The sequence below is a fragment of the Notothenia coriiceps genome, unplaced genomic scaffold, assembly GCF_000735185.1.
Source record: "Notothenia coriiceps isolate Sejong01 unplaced genomic scaffold, NC01 NC01_scaffold00024667, whole genome shotgun sequence".
Taxonomy (NCBI): domain Eukaryota; kingdom Metazoa; phylum Chordata; class Actinopteri; order Perciformes; family Nototheniidae; genus Notothenia; species Notothenia coriiceps.
Genome location: NW_011357368.1, coordinates 1671009 through 1685795, shown reverse-complemented (window position 1 = coordinate 1685795; position 14787 = coordinate 1671009). Strand labels below are relative to the sequence as shown.

At 41.8% G+C, this 14787-nt stretch overlaps 1 protein-coding gene across 1 annotated transcript in view; it reads right to left on the bottom strand.

Annotated features, from left to right (window-relative positions):
• galt (galactose-1-phosphate uridylyltransferase) overlaps window positions 1-14787 on the bottom strand; it is a 40079-nt gene that overhangs the window by 17099 nt on the left and 8193 nt on the right. Inside the window, 4 exon segments of the mRNA XM_010782420.1 lie at window positions 705-827; window positions 7223-7279; window positions 9709-9807; window positions 9809-9845. Of these exon segments, the coding sequence (XP_010780722.1) occupies window positions 705-827; window positions 7223-7279; window positions 9709-9807; window positions 9809-9845 (316 nt within the window).

Below are 14787 nucleotides of genomic sequence, written 5' to 3'. Positions count from 1 at the left end.
AAACAGGAAATGCCGTGACTGTATGTAACAATGGTTTCAAATCAGCATCTCTTTGACAAAAATTTTAAATTAATAACTCAAATAAAACTCCAAACATCTTTAATTGTGTTTTAAACCTGATGTTTATAAGCTTCTTAGTTTTTGCAACAGTCTGTAAATATACACAACTTTATAATAAAATGCACACATTTACCGCACATAAAGCACATATTGCACATAGTTTGACGGTATTTAACAAGTTACACAATCTACAAAATACAAGATAGATACCTTGTAACAGTAACAAGGGTTAAACATTGCTTTTGCATTCATTTGAACAAACAAATACTGTAATGGAAGCTACATACTCTTGATTTAAGAAAATGAAATCAAAAAGCATTTTTAAGCTGGAAATCCTCGACACTAAAAATAAAATGCTTACTTCACACTTCTACTTCTCTGTTTTCTGGTAATACAAAATTCAAGGAAAATCCACTGTTATAACGTTAAATGACAGGTACAACATGTCTATTCTAGAACAAAATAATATCCTTAAATGCACAAATTCTCAACGTTTCCAAGGACCTGTGTGAAAGTTATTCTGGAAAATGTACAACAACCCAAACTTAGGTAGAACTAAGTTAAACTAAGAAGTAATAAATTACAAGTTTCTCGAGGGAAAATGAAACTTATTCGACCTCGTGTTCATAAGTGCATAGCCGTACCTTTTTCTCAGCTTCTTGTCTGGCGTATTGAAGCAGCAGCGGTTCTCCATGTTTCTGATAGTAGGCTCTCTGACAGCGGTCTGACAGAGCCGGCTCATTAGGCAGGAAGTTGCTGGCCCACACCTACAATGTCACAGGAAGCAGGAAGAAGATGATGAAGATGAGACATAGAAGAAAACCATTGAGTCTTAGGCCCAATCCCAAACCACGCCCTACCCCTACACACTACCCTCCGTGGTGGAGTGAACTCCGTGGAGTGACACTCGCAGCTCAATGAGGCTCCCTCCTCTCAGATGGAGGGAGTAAATACAGCGGCAGGCTTTGGGACAAACTCCCCTCTCTCCGGCAGAAACAGGAAATGCCGTGACTGTATGTAACAATGGTTTCAAATCAGCATCTCTTTGACAAAAATTAAATTAATAATTTTTCTAGACTAACCACAGGTATGATCCTAAGTTATGAAGTTATCATGAGGTTGTTAACATCGCAATTTATCAGTGGATGTTTGCTGGAACTACTGTGTACTTCTCTCTGTGCAGAAATCCAAAGGGCGAACAGGGAATCTGAGCCTTTCCCTCTGCCCTGGTTCCATAACCTCATTAGATCTGTGATTTGATGGGATTATTCATCAAGACTATTCCATCAATAAGAGTTTCACAGGTGCAAAGATTTCTGGGTTTCATTTGTCCTTTCTAAGCTTTTTAGATTGATAAATGGGTTTTACCCTGCAGTCGCTGGCTTTCATTTATTTCAATTCGGTGAGAATCAACGCGAAGACACTAAGAAGTAATTGAGATAGGTACTTCATCGCAGCGAACAGCACAGTGTCGTCAGGCAACATCATTTTCTCCATCAGTTTGTTATCGAAAGCATAATGGTCCTATTTCTGCCAAAATAGTAAGGGCTGTGGTTATTTCACATGATAAATATTGGGTTTTTTCTTGTTTCTCATTGTGTCACTGGTCTAAAAGTGGGCGGGGCTCATTGCACCAATCAAGATGTGACAGTTGATGCATGGTTAGCTTATCAGTCAAATCTGACCAAAACCAAACCCTCAGACACAATAATACATGTTATTTAATGTCATTGAGAAGAACCTTATGCCTAGTCTTCGGATTTCAAATCCAATTTACATATACATATTAATATTATTGCAATTTGGAAGAACAGAATTTCTCTATTTTCATTGCAAATTGTAGAACGAAAATGTTGTTTCTTAGAGTTCAGTTCTTCGAGGGCTCAGGGTAGGAGCAGTCTTCTGCGCCTGCGACCGCGGTTCTTTAACGCCCTGTAGCGCTTCCAGATGGCAGCAGAGCAGAGATGAAGATGGAGGGTGAGCTGCATCCTTCAGAAGGCTGCTGGCTCGGAAGATGTCTTCCAGTGAGGGCAGGCGAAGTCCAATTATTTTTCTGGGCTGTGTTTATGAATCTCTGGAGAGCTCTTTTCCATCTGTTGCTGAACAGTTGGCATACCATACTCAAATACAGTATGTTAGTACATTCTGGGTAGAGGAGTGCTAGCAGGGCACCGGCAGCTTCACTGACAAGTGTCATTAGGAAGTAATGGCACTGTAGAGCCTTTTGCTTTTCAAGCACAGGAGCTGATTGCACATCAGAGGTCCTCTGTGATCTGTTTTCAGAAAGACTTAAGGCTGACACCCTCTCCAATCCAACTCCTGTGATGCTTGCAGGCCAGGGATTCTTGCACTTTGTATGTTATCCTCAGATATCTCTTTTTCAACAGCCTGGAACCATATTTTGGGCATTTTTACCAAAAATGTTGGAACCCGAAATGTTCAAATCCAGCTGAACCCAAAAGATATTCTTGACCTATAGCTCAAACTGTGGCAATGATCAAGGACCTTTTATAATTTGACAAGAGTCCGCTTGGCCTAGCCTTTAGGGCACGGCACATGTCATGTAACTGAATTAAGGGGAATTCGCCATCGTGCTGCTATTGTTTACTTCCTTTGTGCATTCTGCAAAGCTCTCTGTTAATGATGCTACTTTCCTAGATAGCACCAAGGTTGCAAGATTACTGAATGGTGCTGGTTTAAATATTGAGTAAATGATGGTGTACAAGTTGTGTGGTTTCCCAACCCTTTGCGATAACTCGATTGTGTTCCGTTCTACAAAAACTTCCCCCATCATCAATCCCTAAAATATACACCAGCTACTTCCCCTCTCATCATCATCTGTATATCCTGTAAGTCATCGGTTAATCATGTTAACAAACACTGCCATGATAAATGTCATTCTTAATATGACAGAAAATATCAGAGCACTCTCCCGTGTGTTCATAGAGACAGAAACTGACGGTGGCTGACACGGGCAGAAGAACTAAAGCCACCCTAAATACTTATATTAAGAGAAACGGGCTGTACTCTCAAAAACAATGCAAATGTGATAAAACACATGCAAATAAAGAAACATTTTCACCAACTAGACAACACATGCGCAGTGTTAACTAAAAGTGCTGCAATAACAAAACACTGGAAATACGAAGCACTGCAAATAAAACAAACGCAGTAAGAAGCTCGCAACACAACGGCAAAAGGGACAAACAAAAATTATGCATACTGCTGGGACCGTAGCGCTATTTGACATTCAGGGATTACAAAGTTTACACTGGAAACTTAAAACTGGTTTATTTAAACAATGTTATCGCATGATTTCCTAAGATATTATTGCAGATCTGCTGTAAGCTAGCTAGCTAACCAATCCAAACATTGAAATGCAGCATGGTTCTCCTCATGCAAGTGTATTGTAATATTTTAGTGTTGCCTCTGTGTTTAGTGTCCTGTCTGTCTGTAACTTTGTGTGGTAGTGTTACCACTGACAGGTCTCTCTTGAAAATGAGACCTTGTGTCTCAATGAAATTTTACACCTGTATAAATAAAGGCTAAATGAAAAAATGAAAAAAATTGAGCCGTTGTAGGGCGTTTGCCCGTCAGCCACCGTAGATACACACTAACTGACCAAATTAGCTTCCTGATTATGATTAATAACATCTCTAAAAAGGCAGCTATTTTGATGCCTTAATAACACATTGTTGAAAGGTTCCTCTCATCAGCCACCAGCTGTCATTCTGCTTAAGAAATATATTCTAAAAGGAAACTCTAACTAGAGAAAACTAAGATGTTGACAGTCTTAGACAGATAGGATGTCATTTAATTCACGAAAACATCCATCTCCATCTCTAAAGTTCATCTTTATGGATAAGAAACCCTGTTAGGCTGCAGAATTAGCCTCATAATGTACTTTCACTGGATTCAGAAAGCTCTTTATGGTTAGCGGGGAACATCACGACAGACATTAAGGTGTATTCGTGTTTGCACTTTATGATTTTTTTAATGGCTGTAAAAGCAGGGAAGGAGTGCTAAATGGTTCACTGATGCATAATAAATCAGCACCTGAGATAACACTTTGAATGGGATTATTTACATATTCTCTGATGAGTGACAGCACACCAGAATAGTGATGAGTTATTTCTGCACCGAGGAGCATTCTGTGTGCGTTGATAATTGAGAAAAGTCTTTATTTTTGCCTCTCGTTGAGTATTTTGTACAGGCTTTGCATTCATGTAAAATGCTACCAGGGAATATTTTCAATTTTGAAGAGAGCTTTAAGGCGCATTAAAGAAGAGTTTGACTGAAAGCAGGCATATTTGTGTCAGCAGGTTTTCCAATTATAATACTCCATTGCATGAACAGAGTAATAATCTGTGCTGCTTTAAGGAGCACTGCTTCAGGCTGCATGGCAAATAGTTTTCTGATTAACCCTCCTCCACTTTAACACCCAGAATGCAATGCGGGAACCACACTGTCATCTATAAAAAAAAAAAATTTAAAACAGGAAAATAAATCTGTCTTAACTCGTGGGGAAAATTGTAAAAAAACATCTTCTTGATGATCAAGAAGCTTCATCATTTTAATTGTAGACTGTAAATGCCCTGCTGAACTTGCCTTTAGGGTACATGTCATAACTGTACCATGCTGGGTCATGATTAATAATTGATATGTAATAAAGCAAATGCAATAAAGATGAAACATTTAAAAACATGGGAATTACTAATGTTCGTCTGCATTTGTTTGCCCTCGGTAAAGTTCTGTACACAATTACTGCAATGGGAGCAGAAACTGAGAGCGTGGTTTTAATATTAATGACTTCTAAATATTAGCTAAGGGCTGCACCATTTTTATGATCATGATCTTACAAAGACAGAGGGAGACAGGGAAGGTTAGTGTGTGAACTGTATGTGTAAATACTGCACATCTGCGCGCCTCCAGGCAGAGTTATGTCTGTGTGTGGATATATTTGCATGCCTGCCAACATCTGGAGCCGACTCTAGCTATATTTATACACCTGTGTTTTCGTAAACACGGAGAAAAGCAAACATAACACGAGAGAAAAGCAAAGTACAGTATAAGCTCTATTCCCACCAGATAAAGACATACATAGGGAGTAAATACCAACTCAATATCCGTCCGCTCCTGGGAGGCAAATGTTTTCAAACTAATTCCGGCGCAGTTCACAGAATTGGATTACTTACGTGAGAAAGAAATATTACTATTCTAGAGGCATTTAAAGTTTTTCCTTTCTTCACGTACATAAAAATGCATACAGCTCTGTTCCTGTGGGACTGGATTCATCAAAAGCAACGCCGCCTGCAGACCGTGATTAACATTTTCTGATCGTTATTCTTCAAAGTTTTAGACCTATGCTTCTTTTCGTTTTTTTGCCTGCAGGGGAAGTCTAGCTATACACATTTACTTTACTTTTCCTGGACTTTGATGTTTTAAGCGAGGGAAATCTGGAATGCAGGAAACAGACCAAAAAAAAACTGCTAAAACTTTTTTTAAAGTTCCATCACAGACTAGATGGAGGTTTGATTTTGTCTCTGAAAATGATTTCAAAGTGTATGTGACGACAAAGAAAATATTTATTTTGTTCAAACTTTGATGGCAACTGAATAGAAATATCAAAAAGCGCTTTAAACTTTGTTTTTATCAGAACGTTTCTGTGTTTTCAGTAGTTGTATTTGAAACTACTTTTTATGGCATCTTTCTGAAGCACCAAATGATTCTCTGTTAAAACCATGTCAATGTGAGGTCATATACTGCCCTCTGCTGTTAGTATTCATTAGCCTTAGAATGGGTAGTATTTCTTCCTTATTGAATTGCACTGCATTAATGATATCTGAGAAACTCTACGGAGGAAGCAAACAAAGCTAGATCAGTGATCCTGCTAATGCTACCGGGGGATTTACTCTGCCTATATATACTTATATATATATACTTTGATTGGGTTTTCTAGTTGAAATGGGATTTTAGTGGTTGTTTCTGGACTGTCACGTCCGGCAGGTCGCTAGTTTATAAAAATAAGAATAGAGATCAACTTTTATTAAGCCCGAGGGGAAAATCAGTTTTTCTCTGTTATTTTACTATTATAGGGGAGCAGTTGAGGGTTTGGTGCCTTGCTCTACTCTTTTACTGCAGTGAGAGTTGCCAAAGAAATTCCGTTGTACTTTGTATGATGACAATAAAGACATATTCTTCTCTAGGACACCTCAGGAGTACCAAGACTCAAACTGGCACTTCTCCAGCTACAAGTTCTCACTCAGTATTTCGGGACCCTTTGGTCCATTTCAGATGGACATAAACCATTCGAAAATATGACTTGAATAATACAAGAATATGACTGAGGTTGTAATGTTTTTCCTTGGTTTGTTTATTTATTTATTTATTTATAATAACCATAGAACTTTTCCCCTAAAATCACAGCGTCCTTTCACATTAATGTCTCGGCCAGGTTATGACAACTTCAAATAACTTGTGTATTGCCCTCAGGCTGAAAAGAGTGATTACTGTTTCTCATGGGCTCACATTATTTTGACAATTTTGGCAAAACTGTAGTTGTTTAAAATTCAACAAATCTGTCTGTCTACACAAACAACTCTTCTGTTTTTGTTGTTCTCCCTCCTGATTGTGCGTGTTCTCAACAAGCAGGTGAACGTTTGACAGGAAATGCAACTCTCCTTCTCTGAGGTGTTAGTAAAAGACAAGAAAAAAAACTAACATTTATGTGAATTAAAATAAATCACAAAAAGAGGACAAAAGCAATCTCACACTTCCACAAAACGTGACAAAGGCTCACGGTAATTGGGAGTTAATTAACAGCTTCTGTGTCGAGACCTGTCAGGCTAAAAACTTGTTATGCAAATTTGTTTTAACACTCAACTTCATTTGGCAGTGTATGTAAAAAGCCAGCATCTTATACGTGCAAATTGGACCAATGACACAAATCCTATTGTGCCTGTGTGATAACAAGCTTTTGTTAGCTCATGTTAGTGCTGCACGTCCAGAGTAGACGTCTTGAAAGAAGTGTCTGCTGAGAGAGTGTTAATGTATGTATGTGTTTCTAACATAATTCTCACTTCGGGGACATTTAATTTATTTCTGTGTTTTTCACATTTACATGTGTCTAATGATGTGTTCATGCATGTGAGCATTTACCAACCTGACAGTGAGGGTGTGGATTTGAACAGCCCATCATAGCTCCTTTATTCTCAAAGATCTAAAAAAATATAGAGATAAGAGAAATTCAGAGTTTAGGCAAAGCAAGTCAAAATAACTACAAATATATAAGAGAAGAAGAAGGAAAGGAGAGCATTTTCAATAACAGGGGTAATACAAAAATAATAATAATAATTAAAGCTGCAAGCAGCGTTGAGCGGGTCTTCGACGCTCCGCAGGCTGTTGTCCGCACGTCGACGTGTCACGTAGGTGTCTCGAGGACTCGGCCGTTGGCAAACGTGGGAAGTTTCAGGCCGATCGGAAAACGTACATGGAAGTTACAGCAGTATCATAAACATTGTGTTTGATGGCGAGGGATATGTCGCCATGGCAACGGCATTTGATGACACCCCATAATATGCCTAGATGTGTTGAGGGCTGCATCCTTATCAAACCTGTGAAGTTTTGGGCCGTTGGGAGCATGTTCAACGGAGTTATGAGAAAACCGTGTTTCATGGCGAGCATTATGTTACCATGGCAACAGCATTTGACGAAATCTCAAAACTGACACATATATGTCTTTAGGGCTGGACCATTAGCACACATGTGAAGTTAAGAATATGTTGGGATATTGAAAAGCACCCCAGGACTTTTGAACAGAGCAAATCCTCTGCTGATGGAGACAGGGAGCACGGCGCTGTCCTTGGTGCTGAACTTTAGTTAACACTGTTACAACTTCCCTGCGGCCTTGCATGCATTTATCTGTTAAAGAAGACTTTTTAGGGATCCAAAGATTCAGTGCCTCGCCCTGAAAACACTCAGTTTTAGATTTCGGAAAGGAATTTTGACTTGCAGTTATGTAAGAACAATTACAATAAGCTACCATCATCTATCACCATCAGAGAGGTGGTGGGTCAGAAATATCAACATGAAGTATTTCTAGAGCCATATTGGGTTGGTTTGTAAGAATGTCAACTCTTCCAGACACCAGTTGTAATGGTGTGCAGACTTTTTAAATGGAAAATATCGGGAGGTCAGGGTTCAGGAGGAAAAAAACACATGGATTTATACTTTCGAAAAATGATACCAACCCCCTAACCCTTACCCTAACCCTGGCCATATGTTGAAATAAACACCAACAATACATCCCAGTTAATACAGTTTGATAATACAGTTAAACAAGTTAATGTTAACAAAATAAATTGGAAAGAAGTCCTTCAGAGCATTAAGGTTGGAAGTTACCAATCACTGGCTACGGAATTTAAAGTATGATCTACGGAGCAACCAGATATTTTAAGAAATAGAAATCGATTTAGTTTGGGATTTTGCTTTACTTGATAGTGAAAATATAGTTTTTATTCATGCTTTTACAACTCCATAGTGTGTCAATTCCACAGTCATGGCTTATTGGAGCCATGCGTAGAGTAGTATTTGGTGCAATTGGACACAATGAACAAAAAAACCCGGATTTTTTTTAATTCGGTTAGAATATCAGCCTTTATACTTTATACAATGTCTTTTTTTATTATTTATTTAACCTTTATTTAACCAGATAAAAAGCATTGAGATAAAATCTAATTTACAATGCTGACCTGGCCAAGAAGGCAGCAACGTTACACATTTTTACACATAACAGAGACATATAAAATACAGAGAACACAACTAAGTAAACAAAAAAACGAAAAGCAGTCACTACATTGTGCACATTAGGACAGTAAGAAAGGTGCACTACTTATTACTGCAAGAGCAGCTGGTGGTAAGGACTTCAGACAACTTCAATTTAAAACAGGCTATAGGGACAAGTGCCCTCAGTTTAAGGTGTGATTGAAGCTCATTCCAAGACCAAGGACCATAATAAAAAAGATACTTTTTCCAGCGCTCAGTCCGCACAGCGCAACTGGATTGTATCCAGGCACTGGCATACTGAGGGTTGTACAGAGTCCAAGCTGGAGCAATCTGGCACATATGATACAGTAGAAGAATAAAGAACCAATTCACAAATGGCTTATACATTAAACACCAATACTGCATCCTACCACTACGTACAAACGTGAAGCGACCATCCACAGTTAGGCACATACACGTTTGCAATGATCGAGTCCTATAACGGGTGACTTTGATATAATATACAACAGTGCAGACCATGGCTAGAGGGGTCAAGTTTGGACCAAAACAGAATGGACAGGCAAATCTATAAATGGTATCACCTGTAGTCCGCTGGGAAGGGAATATAGCCAGAGACAACCTCTACCATCATATTGGATCGACATCTCTTTTCTCCTGCAGCTTGAATGAATGCTGTCGCTTTACCCGAGGCAACGATTAAAGATTGATCCAATCCAACACCACACACAATTAAAAAGAAAAATGGAATGATACGGGCCTGGAGCGCGGGTGAAAAGTTTACAGGATCCAATAGCTGTGTAAATGTTAATATGATGTGTGTCGTTGCGTGTGTGGTGTGTGTGTGGTGTAGTGATTCTCATTAACCTGAACCAGGGGTACGTAGCGCACTAGTTCCTCAACCGAGCTCTGCCCCACCTTGATCCAATACACCTTTACAAAACTCTTGTTTTTCATGAGAGGAGGGTGACAAGTCAGACCAGGGCTGGAAACACATGACCTTACTAGAAAAGAAACATGAACGAAGAAAGGGAGGGGTGCGCAGAAGAGATGTTACACAGGGAAAGTGTAATAACCCACATCCTCGCAGAAAAAATATTAACCTAAGACTAGGGACAAATAACAACCTAAAACTGTCATCTCTATACAATAAATTACCAATAACCTCAACAATTCCTGTCATGATCTTAGTTTTGGTTTTCCTGTTTTATTTTTGAAATGCTTTTTCTTAATAGTGCTGCTGCTGACTTTCCTGGGATTATCCATACACTACATTGAAAAAGAGAGATTTGATGCTACTTATTTAGGACCTGCCGGTTATTAAAATACAACTTAATCATATCTGTAAGATTGTTTTCTCATATTTTTGCCACCCATGCTGCTGGGGAGTATTAGAGCCTGCCCAGATACCATTGTGCACGAGATTATTCATGAGAGAAGTAACATCACAAGGGATGATGTAATGGGCAATGTATGAATTGAAAAGATAATAATAGAAGGACCTTTGATTTTTAGACATTTTGATCTTGTCCCGTGGTCAGATTTAAAGGCCAAGCGTCTAGTTTATATGGTCCGAGCTTTCATCATTATTATCAATTGATGTATGCGACAATTTTGTGAAGAATTCCGTACAAACAAAGTGAGACCAGGCTTCTGGACGAAACATAGCTTCTTGGTAATTATGTTTACTTTGTACAGAGGTGTAGAGCGTGTGTGTATTTGATCCCATGTGCGTGTGTTGTGCTTATTGCTCTTCAGCCTTACCATACAAGGTTTAACCCACCCAGTGGGGAAACCAGCTCACTGTCAGATCATTTAATGTATAAACTCACAAAAGAGCCTGGTACGGACTCATAAATTGACCGACTTTTGGTTTTAGTGCTCGAGCAAAACTGATGGTGGTATTATAATTGAGTTACATAAGAGTATAACCAGGAGCTGCTAGCCTCTAATATTAAATAGTATTGTGTGTAGGTGTTAGCGACCACAAAGAACAGATTTGATTACAGTACATACAAAAACACACATTAGAATATCATATAAATATGGATACAAACATAATCCAGTAAGACAACAGACTACACACTGCCCTGTTTTTAAATGTTCTAAGTAGAGAATATCTCGAAATATACATGTCCCTTACTAATGCCTCTACTGCTGAAGTTTCCATGCTTTAATGTTCAAAAGCTCTATTGTGTTCCATACTGTCTATAGCGACCGCAGGAAACAAACAAGTCGCTGAGCAGGCTGAGGCCGGCCTGTTTGATATTGTTATGACACGCTAAAAGTACTTGCTGAGATCAAAAGCTCTGTTTCATAGTATTGTAGTTCTAATGAAAAAACTCGGTGATCAGACTATACATTGTTATACTACATAATCATAGCATCCGTAAACCTTTGACGGTCACAAAAAAGTACACGGCCCTGTGCACCTCTCCTTACCCACACACCACCCTCACGGCAGGTGAACAAGATTTATAATGAGTGCCACGCCTACACCATGTGACCACCAAGCCAACCAATCGATAGTGATCAAAAATATCTTATATTAAAACATAAAGGATCTACAAACACGTTTCAATGGCTCCTACACTGTCTGTGCTGAAGCACCTCTGTTCAGCAAACCCTATAGTCTGAAACCAGGCCCAGTTCTAGCTCTGATTGGTTACGGGCTGTTACAGAGTATGGGGCATCTGTTAATAGCCTGTTATCATAAGTGAAACGCCCTTTGGCGCTTTAGTAAACTCGGCATGCTGACACAGGCCTTACACTGTGATGTAGCTCATATCCGCAAGGCGCGGGAATACGTGAATGGACCGTTGTGAGTTAGCTGAAATAAAGCTGCAGACTGAAAGCTGTGGTGCAGAAAGCGGTCTTCTTGGAATAAAAGCTGCAAGAAAACTCACGGTCATGATGACAAACAGTATTCTGGCAGCCGAGGGCATGCTAATGTCTGGTGATCATAGGCCAAAAACTGGGAGGTCTTTAGAGCAACATTTGGACTTCATTCTCGCTAGCCGGTCTGAGCCCGAAAAGACGAATGGCTGAGACGGGCTTATGGAAACGAGTCGCCGGCATATATATATGCACATACGTCACGCATGACGCGAGGAACAAAAAAAAGACCCCAAAAAACAATTTTGGATTCGTTGGGGGGATTATTTCAGGCGGCAAAAATGGATTTATGGAGAGATACACGTTTGGCATGCTGCAAACAGCGACGGACGAGCCGATCGACCTAGCTTTATAAACAAAGCTGAGGGGAAAAGCACGCTCATGTAGTGTACTCATCATGAGCTCTTATGCAACACGGTGCAGCTTGTGACGGCTCAGATTTGATGACCCGCCAGCCTGCGTTCCAAGCTCAAAGCTTACATTTGCCACGGCCATCCGTACTGTCTAACGGAAGAGCCTAAGAATCGCGCCAGAGAAAACTGCAGCATGTTGGCATGGCGACGCCCACGGATAAGCTAAGACACGTGCACGCAATTGGTTCGTGACATATCTGGGCTAAGTCTGCCAAGGCTATCGGAAGATCCTGTGAGGATCCGTTGCGCAGACTGCCTGGATAAGGACACGGAATGGCACTGGCTGACCAGAAGCAGGATGACCTGGGCAATACGGCGAGATAAAGCAGATGTCACCAAACGGCGCCGGTTCCAATATTATGACATCACAAAGCCGTAAGGTCCCAGAGTGATGCAGCATGCGACGGACTGGGGTGCTGCTTGCTGCAAAAGGGGCACCTATACGCCTTTGCATGCACGCGCAACTGACCCAGACTCGGAGCAAAACTCGCTCAAATAGAGAAGAGTGCTTAAGATAGTTTTTGCTGGCAGAGATTTCACCAGTACCATATGCACGGCGGGACAACAATCCACTGGCAGAAACAGACACAAACACTGATCACCATACTTTAAGAAGCGCCTTATCGAGAGTGTGGCGCTAAACGCCTTTCAGGGCATTGTTACTGCAGCCTCCAGGGGTAGCAAAATCTGGATGTTGTTTACAAACAGGGCCACGGAGATGTATGTCATGGTGACACTCAAGCGGCGCCTCACAGTGTCGTGGATTCCCGACACCCCCTATGTAAGACAGGCGGTGGTTCATGGACAAGCTTTCAGGCGGCACCAGGACTCCAGAGCTGGATCAGGGCGCAGGCAGCATCGGAGTTAACTGACTTCAGGTTCAGAGCCAAATGGACGCACACACAGAGATGGACGATGTATCATACAAGCGACTCTGACATCAGGATATCCTCAGGGGATGGCCTGATTCTCAAAGAGGAACACCCCCCTTATTCAGGTGCGAGAATACTCCGGCCCTTCAGGAATGAGCTCAAAACGTGCAAAACAGCTGTGGGCTATAAGAGGGCCAGTGGGCGTTGCTTATCCTCAAGCGCCTCTGAGGGGCAGAGTTGTAAACATACGACACACCAGCCACATCGGGGGGCAGGCATGTTACAGGCAGGCACGCCAGGGATACCCTGTTCTGGCCAAACATGAGAGCATAGCGGATAACAACAGACTATGTGGGCGAACTGCTCTGCATGCATGAATATGCGAGGCCCCAGGCAGAAGGAATCATTGATGTTGCAGTGATATCAACCCATCCATGGCAAACAGGGAGTATCGGATATCTTCTCTTACGCTGGCCAGATTTCATCGTCAACTAGTGACCACACTTATTACAGACTTCTGGGAGATTGATCCTGCTTTCCGGATCTAATCAGGCTGACACTCTCACACCTGTAGATCCATCGATTGTGCACGATACAGGACAGCAGCGAAGTGATCATGCAGACATAATGAGCTCACAGTTTGCCTGTGAACAGTCCAGGCAAGTTTGGCAGGCAAGTGGGGATTTACCATTGTCTGCATCCTCGCCCAGAAATCAACAATACCGGCAAGGGCTGAGTCAGCTGTCAACGATAATTAAACTCACTCTGCAAGCGGCTGCATAGTTGGATGCCAGATAAATCGGCCAGGTCCATTCTCCCATTGGCGCCACACGCCCACAGAGGGGTTGGACAGCAGTCCCAGCGCACAACGCTTAATGTCAGGCAAGCTGAAACTTTGCGCCAGTCTGCGGACGGACGCCTCTCTACCCATCATACTAGGACCAACACCGCCAGCGGAACAGACCGGAGCAGCTTGCTGCAAACCGATGAGTTACGGATGGAGTGACGGAGAACTGCGGTTGAACGGCGGCCTTTGCAAAATCCCCTACGAACAATATCGGCATACGGACTTAGCCAGAACTGAAATGTTGGGGAACACATTAAGGATGAGGCGCTCCTCCAGGAGATCCGCACGGCCGTTGGCAACCTGGTTAGATGCCTCCAGAAAAAGTCGGCATCCGCTGCGCTCATCTCTAGTGGAGGTGGACGGCAGCGCTCTAAGCAGAGAAACCGGTGGATCTGGCGGGTTGCCGGAGCGGGTCAGCCCCCGGATTGCGACAGCTCGTAGGGCCGGAGCAGAGCAGCACAGGGACCCGGGGCCGCAATGCAACGCAGAGAGGGGCTGCAGGGGAGGCCAGAACCTTAACCGCGGCCCATGTTGCGCTTTACGTAGAGCTGCATGCGCAGCAGGCCTACCTGTGATGTAGCTCATAATATCTCCGCAAGCGCGGGAATATACATGTGATGGAGTTGTTAACAAAAAAGCTGCAGAACTGAAACATTTTTGAGCCAAAATTTGAGGGTTCTCGTAATCACGCTACGGGCAGATAATATCAGATATACTCTCCTCAAACTTGTCAAAAATTGGAAACAATTAAGCAACCACTCATCCAGCATGTCTGTCTTGCAATTGAGGAGTGGATGTCAAGCAGACTTCTGCATCTCAATGCATCAAAAACGGCAGTCTTGATCTTTATGCGGGCCGATAGACATCGGCCTCTATCGGGTAGCAAGGGCCCTTTCGTCTCTCAGTGTAACATAAGGGC